The sequence below is a fragment of the Camponotus floridanus genome, unplaced genomic scaffold, assembly GCF_003227725.1.
Source record: "Camponotus floridanus strain SB8 unplaced genomic scaffold, Cflo_v7.5 scaffold54, whole genome shotgun sequence".
NCBI lineage: Eukaryota > Metazoa > Arthropoda > Insecta > Hymenoptera > Formicidae > Camponotus > Camponotus floridanus.
In genome coordinates, this window is record NW_020229703.1 from 528,564 (window position 1) to 545,619 (window position 17,056).

At 39.1% G+C, this 17,056-nt stretch overlaps 4 protein-coding genes across 10 annotated transcripts in view; 2 read left to right on the plus strand and 2 right to left on the minus strand.

The window, feature by feature from the left end:
- The first annotated feature begins 1,055 nt into the window (after positions 1 to 1,055).
- LOC105257374 (WD repeat-containing protein 18) lies at positions 1,056 to 2,733 on the plus strand. The gene is made up of 2 exons (XM_011267955.3): positions 1,056 to 1,161; positions 1,309 to 2,733. The coding sequence occupies exon 2, from the start codon at positions 1,388 to 1,390 to the stop codon at positions 2,660 to 2,662; it is 1,275 nt and encodes a 424-aa protein (XP_011266257.1). The 5' UTR covers positions 1,056 to 1,161; positions 1,309 to 1,387; the 3' UTR covers positions 2,663 to 2,733.
- A 2,585-nt stretch (positions 2,734 to 5,318) lies between these two features.
- On the plus strand, positions 5,319 to 8,773 carry LOC105257373 (CAPA peptides). 2 transcript variants are annotated; one of them, XM_011267953.2, is made up of 5 exons: positions 5,319 to 5,431; positions 6,229 to 6,270; positions 6,953 to 7,204; positions 7,821 to 7,970; positions 8,495 to 8,773. In XM_011267953.2, exons 1-5 carry the CDS (start codon positions 5,371 to 5,373, stop codon positions 8,575 to 8,577), a joined length of 588 nt encoding a protein of 195 aa, XP_011266255.1. In that variant the 5' UTR covers positions 5,319 to 5,370; the 3' UTR covers positions 8,578 to 8,773. The 2 variants fall into 2 exon arrangements, with proteins under 2 accessions (XP_011266255.1, XP_011266256.1); XM_011267954.2 differs by lacking the exon at positions 6,229 to 6,270.
- Positions 8,774 to 10,377: 1,604 nt separating this feature from the next.
- Positions 10,378 to 16,245, minus strand: LOC105257372 (leucine-rich repeat-containing protein 24). The gene is made up of 3 exons (XM_011267952.3): positions 13,946 to 16,245; positions 13,635 to 13,874; positions 10,378 to 13,113 (listed from the first exon to the last, which is right to left on the minus strand). Exon 3 carries the CDS (start codon positions 12,981 to 12,983, stop codon positions 10,953 to 10,955), a length of 2,031 nt encoding a protein of 676 aa, XP_011266254.2. The 5' UTR covers positions 12,984 to 13,113; positions 13,635 to 13,874; positions 13,946 to 16,245; the 3' UTR covers positions 10,378 to 10,952.
- Positions 16,246 to 16,465: 220 nt separating this feature from the next.
- The window catches only part of LOC105257369 (carbonic anhydrase-related protein 10), a 55,511-nt gene continuing 54,920 nt past the window's right edge, over positions 16,466 to 17,056 (minus strand). For all 6 annotated transcript variants that reach the window (XM_011267947.3, XM_020029402.2, XM_011267943.2 and 3 more), the window contains one exon: positions 16,466 to 16,989. In XM_011267947.3, coding sequence (XP_011266249.1) covers positions 16,955 to 16,989 — 35 coding nt within the window. In that variant the 3' untranslated portion in view covers positions 16,466 to 16,954. The remainder of the gene's footprint in view (positions 16,990 to 17,056) is intronic.

Here is a 17,056-nt window from a genome sequence, read left to right on the forward strand (position 1 = left end):
TGTTAAAGCAATATTTTAATTAACAACAATGATCGAAAGATCATTACATAATTAATTTTCTTATCCCCTTTTATATATTCCCTGTTTCAATTTTTAATCGCGATAATGAATCATTACGATTCGATAAAGATTTATGGTTGCGATACAGTTTCATATTGTTAATTAATTTCGAATTAATTAATTTTTATTAATATTTAAAGCAAATTATGTTTCGATACTAATCGTAATCGTGTTTAGTAAGAAAATTACAATATTCGAAACGTTTCTCACTACTTTATTATTATTTAAGAGTCACCGTGCGAATGATGACAAAAAGCGGTAATGTATGTATAGCACGCTGCTGTTTATATTTTATATTGCCAAAATCGAACGCCGTATTATCAATAATTCGTTGCCGAAATATTTTATATATTATAAAATATACGTTAGCATGGAATATTAAATTATGGAAATATTTTAATTTATTGATTAAAATTAATTATTTATTAAACAATTTATAATGGAGCTAATTATTTGTATCTATTCGATTATTTTACCGCGCTTTTCCGAAGTCAAATTCTATAATATTTAGTTTTACATTTTAAAAGATTGACTTATAGTGAGCTAAATAAATAAATAAATAAATGATGTTGAAAAGAAAAAAAAGACACATAAATAAATAAATAAATAATAGTGTGAAAAGAGAGGACATACTAATATTTTTATATAATAAATTTTTATATAATAAATTATTTATATTTTTATTTATATTATTTATATTATCAGAGAGACATATATATTACTCTCTGAGAATATTCGTAGACATTGGCTTTGTAGTTCATGTTCACATTTTTAATGTCCACAGAGAGAGTATCGCTTCCAGGTCAGCTAAAAGCGAGCCATGACATCTCTCAGGCCGGGTCTACATTGAATCGCAAGTCGTAAGTCGTAGGCAAATTGTCCAATCATAGTCGATTATTTCAAAAATAATCAATCATGATTGGTCAATTTGTCTACGATTTGATTTACGATTTGCGACTCAATGTAGACCCGGCCTAAGTCTTCTCTCTGCTACCGCGCATGTGCGAAAGAAGACCCTAGAGAAACTTCAGGAGGAAAACGCTATAACCTATCCTCTGAATTCTAACCTAATCTGTCTGTGTCTACACGTGTTTTGTGATGGTGAGTTTAAGACGTGAGATCGTACTCCAGATATTTATATATTAATATATTAAAATACATATATTATATTTATATACTAAATTTATATATTATTATATTTATATATTAAAAAAAGAAAAAGAGAAGCTAAAAACATTTTTTTTCCAGGAGAGTCATGACATTCACGTAATTTCGACATAATCGATGTCAGTCTAGCGTTTTGCTGTAAGTATCGTGAGACTCCAAAATGTCACGAATAACCGATGCGAAGGAAGTGATCCTGACGAGTGACTCCACCGGGGAAAGTTGGAGCGCCGCGGTATGGGATCCCCGAAATGGTTCTATGTTGTCCGTCTTCAAAAACGCGTCTGCACTTGGCCACCGCACTCTTCAGCTTCTGAGCGACAGCTACGTGTTGGGTGCCAATGCCACGAAAGCGCGTTTACACATCTGGCCGCTGAACAGCCCGTCACCCTTGCCCAACATTCGTCTAAACACATCGGGTAAAGTGAACGCCCTGACTTGCACGCCGAATGGTTCCTACATAATCGCCTCGGTAGACGAACAGCTGTTCATTTGGCAGACCTGCACCGGTAGATTGCTGGCCAATTTAACCAGGCACTATCAGCCTGTTTGCTGTCTGGCAATCACGAAGGACGGATCGTTATTCGCTAGCGCCGGCGAGGATGGTCTGGTGTTCGTATGGTCTCTCTACAAAGCGATAAACGACAAGCAAGACTATTCTCCAGTTCATACTTTTTCTAATCATAATATGCCAGTCAAAGATATGCACTTTGGCTTTGGCGGCGCTCGCTCGAGATTATACACGGTCTCGTTGGATCGAAGAGCCAATATCTACGAGCTCGGTAGCGGAGCTCTTTTGGTTTCATTGATATTCGAAATGCCGCTTACAGCGGTCATCGTGAATTCCCGTGAGAGCGAACTCTTCGTGGGCTGCACGACCGGTGACATATTCCAGTGTAATTTGCACGAACCGCCACGCGGAATCGAGCAGCACGTGGCAAAGGACGACGAGAAAATAATGTTCAGAGCTCACAAGTCGCACGTCACTGCCCTGTCAATATCCGTAGACTGTCGTACTCTGTTGTCCGGATCTACCGATGGAGCCGTCCATATCTGGGACATTGTCAGTCGGCAGGTACTCAAAACGATTGAGCATAAAGGGCCAGTTACCGCCGCATTCTTCGCAAAAGGGTTTGAAAACTTTCGCGCTTCTACTCTCGAGCCGCGCTTGGAGGTGCGTAATCTGCAAAGGACGTTAGAAGCCGATGACGAGCTCGAATCGGAAGACATTATCGAAGTAATTTCCAGAGGACGAAATCCGGCAGAGATTCTGGACTTTCAATCCTATGTGGGAAATACCGTAAATACCGTTGATTCTTCAGAACAGGAAGAATTGATAAAACAATTGAGGGAAGAGATTAAGATGCTGAAAAAGACTAACGCAAGCTTATTTAAGTATAGTGCCACGCATATTCTGCAAAAAGCAAACGATAAGTGATGGACGATATTAGAGTTATAATAAAGATTTTATCTTCCTTTGAAACGAACTGAAAATGTAATTACATTTTATAAAATTAAAAATAAATATATATGATTAAAAAAAAAAGATAAAGTGAAGTATTAGATAGCATTTTTTATTTATATAAAAATATGTATTATCTTGTTATAAAAGATATCAAACTTTTATAAAAATATAATTACAAAAAAAATTAAAATTTTTTTTACATTCGAGAGAAAATCTTTATTCGTAAATTATTTTCGACGAATATAAAAAATCCCCAAACTTTTATATTTTATTATTGTTTTTCACCATATTTTGTTGTATTTTATTATTATATTCTATTATTTTATTTTATTATTATTTTTATTGTTTTTTATCACAATATTGAAGTATTTCATAGTTCCATTAATACCGGACGATTTTGTATTTTATCTTAGGTTAAAATTTAATATTGCAAGATATATTACATTCTCATAGTGTTATTTGTAAAGGGCGCTACTAATTAGGATATTAAACTGGAAAATAATTTCTTTGACGGATAATCTGCCACCGCCAAATCGAGAGAAACGACATGATATATATATTCTCTTTCCTTACCCTTCTTTTTTAAAATACAATATTATAAATAACATCCTTTTTCTAGATGGCGTAAAATAAGTAAGGTATAATATGAAAATGTGACATTTTATTGTCAAGAAGAAAATTTTTTCTCACACTATTGAGCAAAATCTATAACCTGATAGAGCGATCTTTACTTTCTTGCTGGCCTTTTTGCGACATTAAGCTATGTATTTTTTTCTCTTTTAAAAGTATACAATTAGTAAAAATCTTCTTTGAAAAAATCAATCACTTTTTTCGCTCGAAATAAACTTGCTAGACACATGTACGCGCGTATTCCGTACCAGTATCCTTAGCCATATCCTTATACACGTGTACAATTAATTAGACAGCAAGTCAGTTAAATGTTAGATACGATCTTCATTGACGCTCCTTTATATTTAAATGAGCTGATAGACGCATACAAATGAAACGCTCACGAGAACACTATGTCTGTCGCAGATAAATTAATCGCGAAGCAACATCGCATGCACATTGTCTCTTCAGGTTGGTCAATGAGCTCTACTGGCTAGTTTAATTTTCAGTTACATCCGGTGCATCGTAACTATCCGTGAGTTCCAATTGTATTGATCGTTCCACATTTTTATCTATTTTTGTAGAAGAAATTTATTCGGAAAGATGAAAGATCCATAATTCTCCATTTTCTTTCTACTGCAAATGAAAGAAAAATTTCTTTCTAAAATTCATTAAAAACGAATAAGTCAATTCACAAGGATTGCTCAGAAGACTTCATTGTATGAGATACGTTGTGTACATGTATATTACCAGCATTTATTATTTATGACACGTGAAAGAAAGAATATATAAATTAACACAGATTTGTTTTAAAATCCCCAATCTTTGAAACTGAATGGCTTATTGGAATCTTTCCTATTCATAGTTTTAGTGTCGATGTAACAGTCCAACGTGCATAAACGAAGGAAGAATGCGAAAAAGGATCGCGCGAGCACGTTCATGTTAGGGAGATTATTCTCACTTTGGAAAATCGCACTCGGTGTTTAGAAAATGTCACGCACAGTGATGCATCATAATCTGTCGCATGATAATCGCATCACGCGTGTATAAATCTATATATTATCCTGCATCCATTGTAATCGACTCCTTTTATGCCTACGTCAGCATTGACCGAATTACTATAATTGACAACCCACGTTCCAACTAGGAATGTTCAAAAGTGCGTCTAGGGATCAATTTATTTTTTGATAAATAAGGCTTTCCACCTAAGGGTTCCCCGGTACATCAAAATCGACTGTATCACAAAAATTAATAATGTATATCTCTATACTTATACATATCACCCATAAAATGACGGTTATTATTTACATTGACATGATATAAAAAAAACCTTCTGGAAAAAAACGTTGAAAATTTTATATTGAGGAAAGAAAAAAAGAGAGAAAACGATATCGTGAAAAACAGCTAATTTTCTTATAGAAAAATACTTATATGAAATATATTCTTTGACTTAATGACATCGAATAAATATGATTGTCATAGGTAAATGTAATGTATTACAATAACTTTTTTTTAGTATAGCAATAATTGTTATAAAATTGATTTGAAATCATCACCGACAATATTTGTTAATAATATTTCACCAATAATAATCTTTTACATCATGTTTAGCCGATTATTTCATCAATACATAAATGTTTGTACCTGTATTATGTATCTGATTAAGCAAGTAACTTGATTGTTTCTGCAAAAAAAATAACGCAAGAATCCTGAAAATTTTGCAAAATTTTGTAGAAAATTAAACAATTTTTGCTTTTTAACGCAGAGTTTTTTATAAATTTTTCAAAGTTGGATAAAATTTTAATTTTTAACTCGAAAAAGATCCAACATCCTCTTATGCAGATCGCAGAAAATACATCGCAAGAAGTAGGGACGGGAAACGAGTCGGAGGTTCTGCGATAAGGGGGTTGAACCCCCCTTGGGGTGGTAATTCCATGATCGGGTAGAGTGGCGCAACCCCGGTAGAGGCGCAAGGTATAAAATCGGACGTCGAGTAACAGGAGGCATTCAGTGTCGGTGCGATTCTAAACTTTGCAGCATCACTATTTAAAAATTTGATTCGCGTCATAGAAATGCAGGACAACCGATTTTTCATTCTCATGATACTTCTGGTATTTTCTACCTCTCTAAATCGTAAGTCGATGTTGCGAAATTTATAATAAGCCTTAGAACATTTTACTTTTTGATTTTTAGTCATTAATAGTCGATTCTCATAAATCTGTAAATTTTTAATTAGAAAAACGAGCATTTTTTTACATCGAATTTTATTTATTTTTTCTCAAATTTTAACTTGATTTATAATTGTCAAATAATATTCATGCATTCTCTTTTTGATAATTTTTAATTTTTTGATAAAATATATAGGCTAATATATTTGAAATTGAAACATTTTTAATTTAAAAAGAATCGGCTAAATTGGCTGCAAATTTTTATTTTTTAATTAACTTTTTATTTAAATATTAGACTACATTAAACTTGAATTTCAATAGAATTTTAAATGTTAAATATCTTAAAATATTTGATTCGGTATTAAATTATTAAAAGAAAATTATTTAAAGGAAAATCGAAGAAATTATAAATAAGACGCGAGAAATTATAAATAAGACACGGAATAAGAAAAGAAACTGGCATCTAATCTAATATTAAAAGTTACATTTTTGTCAGTATTTTACAAAAAAAGCATTAGTTAATTTATTCTTACCAAGACGAAACTGTAACTCGATGCAACAATTCCCGACACGAAGTAAAAATGAAATAGGATAGGGAATTAAGTGGAAAAAGCTGCAACAGCGAGAGAAAAAAAATATTGTTACTAGATTCCCGTAGGAAATTGTTGAGTGCCTCGAGTGCGAGTGTAAATTAAATTGTTAAGGATTATGATGTTCGGTCTTTGATGAAAAAACGTCGACGACATCCTATTTATTTTTCAGTTGCCAGATGCTCGGACGACCAGCAGTTTGAATCCGCTAGAGGCAAGGAACTCTCGCATGAGTCGCATATTTTCATAACTTTTATGTGACCTTTTTCATATATATTATATAATACATATATATTTATGCATTATACATCTTTTACACAAAAAAGTTTTATTATAAGTATACAACATAATATATAATGATCATCATGAAAGATGACGATCTCTTTTAAATGTTTTTTTAAAATGCATTTGACATATTTTTAAATTCTTTTTGATGCTTTAGCGTGTTACGGTTTGCAAATTTCATTTTTTTAAAATTTTATCATGACTTTGCAATATACATTTTTATTTAAATAAATTAATACAAATTTATGTGTTCAAACTTTTAGTAAAATATATATGATAATTGTTTTTTTAGGAAATATTGTTACTCTTTCGATAATTTTCATACTTCGATAAACATTTCTTATGTTTATATATGTAGGCTTATGTATGTATTAGTCTATTCGATGTATAAATTATTATAGGTTTCATGTGCTTTACGAGGCATGTATATGTATAGCAACACATACGCAATATTCAATTTTATTTATAAATGCCGATTGCGAAAATAATTAATCTGAAAGAAAAAACAATTTTATATTTATATGTTCTCTAACTTTCAAGAAGAACACAACTCGAAATAATTTCAAGCGTGTCATTCTAATTAATTTTTATTGTCTTACTCGATGTTTCAGAGGGTCAAAAGTTGAAAGCTAATGATAGGCGATCCGCTGGATTAGTGCCGTATCCTAGAATTGGTCGAAATTCGGAGATATCAAGCTTCTCCAGGTCGGAGCGTGCTTTAGGTTTGATACATCAGCCTCGAATCGGACGATCCGACGTGTCGAGCTTTGACAATTTGAATCGATTTCACGATTTATCATCCGATGCCGACATTGAGTTTTATGCTATGGATATGGATCCTCTCTTAAGTCCTGATTACGAAGGTGAATAACTTCCTAAAAATAATTCATTGTGTTAATAAAATTATAAACGGATATATCGAACTCTTTGAAATTGTAAATTATTTTGCGAATGAAAATTATCAAGCTTTTTATAAAAATAAAATCTTATGAATTAAAAACTATCAATAATCATAAATATAACAACTTTATAAATAATGATAAAAATAAGAATAACTTGTTTGTTGACAATTTCATTCGCAATGTTAACAATTTCATTCGCAATATTGACAATTTCATTGTTACAAAATATTTTTGCATTCAAACATTTTTACATGGATGCAAAGCCTTGCAAATATTTAATATATTACATTTAGAATCAATATTTGGTATTGTTATTAATTAAAACAGCTTTTATCGGATTAAATAAACTCTATGGAAAAATACGAGCGGATGACTATATCAATGAATTAACGTGAAACAATATAGTATTATATATGGCATACATTTTCAATTTTTAACGAGTCAGCTTATTTATCAGGTTTTGTTACACCATTCGCAGAATCTCTTTTGTTTTAAATATATTGCAATAAAACATATATAAATTTACGCATTTTTGTAATCTATATCTTAACTTATTAATTGTATTTTTATATTATAGACTACGCGAGCAAACCGATAGCACTTAAATATGCTGACAAGCTACAAAAAGATAATTCCTGGTTAATGCCTGATCATATTCATGGATATAAAGATTTTCATTTCGCACAAAAGATTAACGATCCTCGACTATACTATTCTATTTTGCGAGGTATGTATGAAAAGAATATATTTTTTTATTTTGCATTTCAAATATTAATAAATTTAGATTAATTAAAGTAAATTAAATATATTTAAGTTAAATTGTGATTTTTAGTTTTTATTTTATAATTGAAATCATGAAAGTAATTGTTTGTTAAATTGATTCTGTTAAAATTGAAATATGAAAAATGTTGTATTTTTCATTTTAATGACACAATGCTGAGAATGTATTATATAAAGAGTATTAAAATGAATATTTGTAATAATGATATCTTTGAATATTATAGAATATCTTTGATATTATAGAAAGTATTGATTATATTATTTTCATTAAATTAAATATTCTTTCAAAATAGATAATCTTGCTATGAATAGTCAATAGAAATCGACTGTCACATCAATTTCTTGATATTATATAAATCGTCTTTCTATAGAGAATGGATTGTGTGAATGCCACTACTTTATCAATCTTTAAATCCAGTTTAAGAGTACACGTGCATTTTCCTACAACATATAACCGATCTGTTCTTCCAGATTCTCGAAATACTCAAGGTCAAGGAGGATATACTCCAAGATTAGGTCGGGAGAATGAACGTGACACTGCGAATTTCCTGTAACTTATTCACGCTTTGATCACTTGCCTCGCGAACTTAACGGATGTTAATCCAAAGGAAAGAAGAAACTTACTGTCAGAGACGTCACCAGAAACATGTGATGCTTTCGATCGTTTCCCCGTTTGCATCGGCGACCCACTTTATCCTTGCACTTTGTACGCAAGTTTATGCGCAACACAATACATAATCTGCATTTAAATATTGCAATTTATATAATCTTACACGCAATCCTTGCCTTGTGTCATCACGAATAATAATTTTCCGATGAAGCGGCCTGATCTTGAAGTGATTCGGCATGCAATTCTGTATGGATTTTTACTGAAAAATACATAACTCGATGTTCGTTTTTATATATAATGGAGAATATAAAATAATGAGGAAAAAAATGGAAATAAAACGAATTTAATTTACATTATGCTAAACTAATTGGTAACTTGTTGATATATATTTCCACAAATTCAAAATGAAAGTGGTTTGTGTTCGCATTTTTTAATTACTTGATTACATATAACAATTTGTACAAATAGATTCTATTACTAACAATATAGTTAAACTTTAATACGATATTTTCAATACATACTACATAGAAAGCCGTAATCAATCGGAGGTAGAATTTTTTAGAGAAAAAAAAATGATCCGTACAGCTTTTCGTTTTATTTTTAGCATATAAATTGGGTACAGAAAAACAATATATTATACTTTGTTCCAATTTTTCAATGCCAAATATCTGTTGATATTTGTGGTCTATAAAATGCGACCTATATATGCCAATGTGAATGTTATAATCGAACTCTAAACATAATACGATACGATACATCATTATCTGCATAATAAACGCAATAAGACAATACACAACAGTAACACGATATATGTAAAATTCAATGATTTTATTAATTGACAAAGTGTTCATAATGAATATTATTCATGTATAACGCACCGGCGTGCGCGCAATTCGCAACGTCCGGGTCGCGCGTGTACACGAATGTTGTAATGTAATAACAAATATGTACACACGTAGAGAGTACATAACAAACTAGTGATACACTTTGGAGAATGAATGGGAGGAAGATAATGATAATAGTGAGATGCGCGGCGTGTTTGGCTCGCGCTAGCCAAAAGTCCATCGTTTGAAGAAATAGTCGTCAAGTATATGTACAAATGTCGCCTCGCTTCGGATTATTTAACGGAGATCTAGAAGAGACTTTTTTTTTTTTAATAATTTCTAAAGTTTCTCTCTCACGCATCCGTCCGTCATTCACACGCATTCATTGTGGGCGCAAGCGGCCGCGGGCCGGACAAGCGGGCAAGGCAGGCAGACAAGCATAGACAAACAGATATTCGGTAAGTGTCCGGCAGTCATGGCCGATATCGGCCCCTCGATCGAATGCTCCGTATATTAATCTTGGTGACACGCACGGCTTGCGGTATCGATTTCCTTTCGGTACCTCTCCCCGCATTCGCCAGATTCACGCTACATCGAAGGGAAGAATGACTTGGACTGCACTTGTGGGAAATGTCTAATCCTGACTAACATTCTCGTCGTTCCCCATAGGGGTGTGTCTGGCTACCCGTCAATGATCATCTATTCGTGCGATCTCTTAAAACTGTTCGCCAAAATTGTACATCGACATGCGTTAATCATTTCTCCTGTAAACTTTTTACACATTCTTTCTCGACGTGATGAAATTCTCGAGAAAAAATCATCTAGATGAACTACGCCCATCTATATTAGTACCTAAACATAGTATAAAAATTCAAAACGCTTAAGGAATATTAAAAATATTTTTATACATATTTTAAGACATTTGAGTTGACTGTGAAAAAAGAAAAAAAAGTTTAATCATTAGTCATTTCTCAAATCATCAGCTGAATTTTATATTGCCTTTTAAACAGTAATACGCAATATTCGATTCTGTTGTTGATAAATCTTTTAATTGAAAAATCGCACAACTTATTTTCATAAACAAACGCTATTTGAAAATTTTGATTCGATAAGTGGCAGTCTAGAATTGGTATTAATATTCTTACAACACCAAGTCCTTGACGATCCATGATGACTCAGCGCACACATGACGCTAGAATGAAAATTCGATATATTTAATTAATGTGATGCGTGTCATTGTCAAAATGATTCGTTCTCCATCGAGGACCGTATACGGATCACTCGTTCGAAGCTCGCGCATGCGTCCTCAGGTGGAGTTAGTCTTTAAACGACTCCTATGACACAGTCAATATTACCGCGTGCTAATTGTTATCACATCTAATAACATCCGGCCGATAATGGACACTCCGCAGTATATCGGGGAAACGTTATTAGCGGAATATTATTGATTACGAAATTAGTATGCGCGACAATATGTGGGGAGGAGGCCGCTGCTTTAGAGGGAAACAAACTCGTGCGGCGGTTGAATGATCCGCGGCGGCGGTGGCGGCGACAGTCGCAGATCTATGTCCGTCAACGAGAACGCCGAACTGCCGTTCGCCGTGATACGCGGTCCCATGTTGTCGTAAGGCGAGCCAGTACCGGCAACTTCGGCGGAACGCAAGGCCCGACGCGGCAGCGTGGCGAAGCTGGAGACGTTGACGGCCGCTGACGGTATAATCTTTCCGCTGGCTGTGACGGCCGTCGCGGCGCCGCTGACCGCGTGGACGGGGATGTCGAGGAGATCCGGATAGCAGCGCTCCGACGACGCGTCCTGCGGCAACGACACGGAGATGAAGATGTTGCCGAAGATGCCGGCTGGCAGGACGCCGGTGGTGAATTCCGGCGGCGGGGGTGGAAATACATTCCCGGCAGCGGCGCATGGAACCGCGCGGATGGCGTTCACCGAGCTCTCCGCGGGTCGCAGCCGTTCGACGGTGACGGCAGCCGCGGCCATGGGGTCGCAAATGGAGCCACGCTCGGCCAGCTCGAGGTCACCGGTGCTGCACGCCTCGCCGAGGCTCCCATGGCCGCTGCCGCGGTCGTTGCTGTTGCCGGGAGTCGTGGTCGTGGTCACCGACAGGTCCAGCAGCTTCTTCTCCTGATCGCCGAAGCTACTGCTGCCCTGCAGCTTCAGCTTCTCGCGCTTCCTGTGTCGCCGGCTGCCGCCGCATAAGCAGAGAGCCAGAAGAACGGCCGAAATGGAAGCGCACGCGGCGGCCGCACCGCCACCCGCTAAGCTCACCCAGAGGAGCCAGTTGTCGCTCTGAGAGAGAGTCGGGGCCGTGTAGACGCGAGGTATCGCCACGCTGACCGTATCCCGGGCGATGCCGGCGATGTTCTTCGCGAGACAGGTGTACTCGCCGGCGTCGCTGTCGCTGGCGTTGTAAACGGTCAGATTGCTCCATCGATCCGGGAGGGTCTTGAATGACACGGACTTGTTGGACTTGGAAGACGCACCGACCTCGGATGTCGTATGAACGATGAGAGGCCCGGTGTATAATTGATCGGTCGATTTAGTAGCATTAACCGGTCCGCCGTTCAATTGCCACCAGACTTCCGGCTCGGGATCGCCAGACGCCAAACAAGCCAAGCTGAGATTACCGTTGGTCTCCTCCTGTATGCTACTCGCCAGGACATATACTTCCGGCTCGCAAGCAAAGTCGACGGGTTTAACGTCTTCCCATTTACGACCCGCCAATCTCGATGGACCCGTACATTTCTGCGGAGTAACGGCGTATAACTTGCTGGGGGCGTCGGGGATGAGCCAGTTGCGAAAATCCCGCAATCTGCAGTCGCATTTCCACTGATTGCCGTCCAACGATACAGTTTTTAATCGTGACAGATTGGATATCACCGAGGCTTCCAGATACTCCAGCTGATTGCCGTCTAACTTCAGCAATTCCAAGTTGCTCAAACGGGCAAAGGCCTTTCCATGTATCTCGGTCAAGGAGCACTTCTCCAATTCTAAATTCCGCAGATGCTGCAGCACCGGAAATTGTAGATTACGCAGAGTACCGAGCGGATTCCCGCTAAGTATCAAGATACGCAGGCGCTCGTTCCCGAGGAACGTGTCCGGCTCCAAGGTCGTCACGTGATTGTCCGACAAATCGATCTCGACGAGTATCCTCATGTCCTTGAAGGAGTCCGCGTGGATCTTGTGAATGCCAGCCTTGCGCAGATAGACACGCTGTAGATTCACCAGACCGGCCAGCTTGAATACCTCCGCTTGTAAGGCAGGTATCATGTTGCCGGACAAATCGAGAACTTGCATGTCCGGATCGAGAGACGCCGGCAATGACGTTAGGCCGGCGTCCGGACACAAAGCGGACTTCTTGCCGGAGGACCACTTGCATCGACATACCGCGGGGCAGTCGGTCCAATCCGGGAAGGCGACCGCTCGTGACAGCAAGGCGAAACACCCCGTCAAGAGGAAGAGGGCAAGTAGAATGTGCCCTCCTAGAGGGTGACACCTTGTCACTAACATAACACCGTCCTTTTATCGGTGTCTATCCGATGTCCGCTGATCCCGTCCGGATCGTCCTCTCGCCTCTCGGGATGGGAACAGGAAGTTGACTCCACCGCAACAGACGACACTTTTCAGTTTCACTGACGAGCTACGGAACAAAGGCTTCGCGTCAGCATCTCTTCTCGTAATCGATTGTTTGTACACTCGATATTTTGCGGTCGTCGCGGCGTCTCATCAAAGATTCGCGCTCGCGACGGATTTATCGCCGACATCGACCGTTCGAACGAAAAAAAGGAGACGAACTGCTCTATCACTACCGGAAAATAGGAATTTAATATAGGCGGAAGAATAGAACATGAGCGTACAAAGGACGGTCGCGCATAAAAGAAGAAATATTACATTGCTGAAATAACAGATAGCTTGCGACAGACTAGTGGAGACCCGTTTTGTGCTAATACAAAACGATCGTTTATCACATCGGTTCCCGATCTCTGCTAAATCTACGATCTAACGTATTTTATACGTAACTTTATATATTTTCATAAAATAAAATTTGCCTTCGCACGTTTATAAAATGCGACCGTTAAAGACAATTGATAAAGTAGCGAATATCGTATATAAGGCGAAAGGAAGACAATAAAATTCCAAGGGCAAGGTGTTTTTTCTTACTCGTTTGTCGTTGCTTAAACGTGCCGTCCGCGACACTGAATAAGGCTGTCATGCTCGCGTGGATGCTTCCATTGTCTCTGCCAGGAGTTTTCATTTCGCAGACTCGTCTTGCCGTCGTAGCAGCGGCATTGTCAGCGGACCCCCAGATCTCATTCTGATTAAATGAGCGCCATAAACGCGCGCGTATCAGTTTAAGCCAGTGCCAGCTATTCTCCCTTATAACTGCCGCGACGATTTAATCTGGAAAAAATTATGAGTTTTATATAAATGATATTTTTATATCGTCGAAGCATCAGCGGTGGAACACTTACTTGAATACCAGGATGAGTCCTTCGTTCGATTATGCGGTGCCGTTTGATATGCAGTTCACATAAGTAACTTTGCTCGCGTCACGACGATGGAACGGAAGTCAGAAAGGAAGCACGCGTGACAAACTATCGATTATGCGACCGATATGAATTTTAAATTCCGCCTCGATGCTCCTCGCGGTCAGCATATTAATCAACGACGGAATATGCCTGTCTCGCCATATTATAATCGCTGAGTCCGCGAACCGTCCTACTAACTCCCACCCCGTCGTCGGCGCGCGGCGTAATCCACACCAGAGGTGGCTTATCACACTTATTATAAATTAATCGCGAGCCCGACGAAGAACCCGGAAGCATTCGCGGGACCGCGATTAACTCTCTCATGGAGTACGAGCGTCGAGTTACAGCCAAGAGTAGGTCGGTGTCGTCTTTCGTTTGGCTCTCGCAGGTGCGAACACGACACGGCTGCGGCGTAATTGAGTTGAGCGAAAGTTTCCCGTCGAATTGGCGGTTGATATACTAGCGGTAGTTTCAGTTTGTGTAGTTCGCAGTCGTCGACGTAATGCGACCCTGTCGCGTGAATTAGTGGCGTCGATCACGATGTAGAACTTTGCTCAGTTCAATCGAGGTCTCCTTGGCACTCTAACTCTTCCTCCTTCTTACTCGTTGACCGATTCTGACCTGAGCGTGATCGACTGGGTTGACGGTCATCAACCGTGGATTCTCATCAGTTTACCTCGCATCATGTCGCCTGATAAACACGAATACGCACGTATTAACGCACGTAACAGAGCGAAAAAGATTCCCGCGGACACGCTTAACCAATCACAGGACCGCTTACAGCCACCCTCCGACTTTAAAGATGAGCGTACACTGTGCTTTGCTCCCGCGATAATTCCATCTACCCCCGTATCGCGCAGCCTTCTCCTTCTCGGTCCAGCGAATCTTTGCAAATTTTACCGATCACGATCGCGTACGAAGAGATCGATCGGAATGAATGACATACGCAAATGTCAACAATTTTCTCGCAAGCAACGCGAGGAATTTTTTTTTCCAAAATAAACGACGATGTCACATGCACTTGTCGCACTTCTCTCGGCGTACTCCCTATTGTCCGTGCTCGCTTTCACGAGAGGACACCCTCTACTTGAGCCATGAGGCCGTCAACTGACATCGACGTCCTCGAATGCTTTCTTCTCCGATCAATCAATCCCCGTACCGGCGGAGCCTCGGGGATGATGGGCATCCGCACAAATCGCTCTGGTCGAGATCGACCGCTGCTGGACTGGACGGAGAGCGACACGAAGATCGCGCGGAGTTCGTTCCATTGTCGGAGCACCTCATCGGTCCCGCTCGGACCCCGCAGGGAACGGCCTCGGAATTATTCAGAGGACACTCCGGGCCACCCCGATCAACCGATCGCGAACGTCGCAACGGCACCCAAATCCAGGCCGGGTGCCCTATGCTATGATAACACTTTTTCTCTCTGTCTTTCGACGAACAATCGTGGAGAGCCGCAGATTTGCCGCAGCGGCCACTGGCACGATGGATCTGTATCCGTCCCTCTCTCGCGCGCGCGGCGCCCTCTCCTTTGCGCCCTCCACCCTTCGTTCCCTCGTTTGCCCTTTCCTCTCGATGAACCTTTCCACCTCCTTCGCGGTCTTCCTTTTCTTTCTCTTTTCCTCTCGCTTGGTCACCCTGTGCCGTTTACCCTTTCCGGTTCCCTAGCCGTCTGCGGGCAGCACCATCCAACTCCGAATAGCGGTTCGATGATAGTAATGTCATCTCACTCCCGTCTTCTATCTACCCATTATATTTCCCTTCCCTCTCGCTCCTTCAATATTCTTTGATGGATCCCTTTTTCGATGCGACTTGCTCCCTCGCGATTCAAGGATTCCTTCGCAAGAGGATTACTTCACGTAGCGGAATTGGTCATAGCAAGGCGATAGAGGCGTAACAACGCGGAGTTCACTGGAAGCTGATAATAGTCTGACTGGTGCAGGCGCAGCTTCCTTCGTCGAAGGAAAATCGATTTTCCCTTCAGCAGCGACGTCAAGACTCTACGTCGTTTAATCGTCGAGCTGGGATTAAAACCGTGGTCGGTGAATTCTATGTTATCGACTAGACACTCCCGGGATACTCACCAGGTTCAAGTCTATAAATTTCAACATCACCTATCAGAAACATCGTTTTGTTACAAGTTCGCAATAACATCAAAGTATCGATGAATAACTATTCTTTAGGTAACAAAAATCGAAAATAGGAGAGAAGGAGAATCAATGATAGGGGATGAGAACAGATACTAATTGGACTTGATAAAGGAACTCAATCAGACTCGCTGAAGCCTGGCTTGTTTTGCGTTTCCAAGCGTTTATTACAAGACAATGCTGCGGTATCGATGGACAGCCATTGTTTAGATAACGGATTTCCGCGACGAGGATAGGAAGAATCGATTTCTTCGTAGGATAAGAACCGCTTATTGATGGGTGAAGGAAGTGTCGAGTATTACCGTTGGAAAGCGTCTCGTGTGTTCTACGTTTTCAAGCTTTTATTACAAGAATATAGTATAAACTTTTGCTCGATAGCGCGCGCTTAATCGCGCGTGAATTTTTATACATATAATTGCATCTCTCAATCCTTCGCGCAGGCCACGATAGTCATAGCTTTTTTTTCGATAATTTACCGATATATGTATAATAATAGATCTTATACGATTAGCTTATCTCGTCTAACTTGTGATCTATAGGTATATCTGTTTTTTTTTCTTCTGGTTTAACTGGAAACATACTTGGCAATTCACGTCTAATAAGTACAACGAAGCATCTTTTTTTTTTAAAATCTCGACTTTAATGCCGACGTGGGCGCCGTCGATCATCTCTCGCGCGTTCTATTTGCTGTAATTATTTTTTTGTGACCCGGCGTCACCCGCCTGTAATTGATATGTCAATTTTTTCCTTACAGCGAAGTTTCAGCTCGTTCCGGGGAAAAGCGTAGTTACTGCGAATGTCGACCTCACGGCAGTGCTGGGTATTTTTTCCAGCTATTGGCTGCAAAGGTAGACAACAAAACGATTTTAATGCAATCAGAAATAAACTGCATTTTTCTATAAAACTC

Bases quoted from the DNA above. Each gene is read 5' to 3' on its own strand.
- LOC105257374 (XM_011267955.3), top strand. From the start codon at position 1,388: ATGTCACGAATAACCGATGCGAAGGAAGTGATCCTGACGAGTGACTCC.
- LOC105257373 (XM_011267953.2), top strand. From the start codon at position 5,371: ATGCAGGACAACCGATTTTTCATTCTCATGATACTTCTGGTATTTTCT. The intron at 5,432-6,228 runs GTAAGTCGATGT...TTTATTTTTCAG, and splicing joins ATTTTCTACCTCTCTAAATC to TTGCCAGATGCTCGGACGAC. The intron at 7,971-8,494 runs GTATGTATGAAA...CTGTTCTTCCAG, and splicing joins ATACTATTCTATTTTGCGAG to ATTCTCGAAATACTCAAGGT.
- LOC105257372 (XM_011267952.3), bottom strand. From the start codon at position 12,983: ATGTTAGTGACAAGGTGTCACCCTCTAGGAGGGCACATTCTACTTGCC.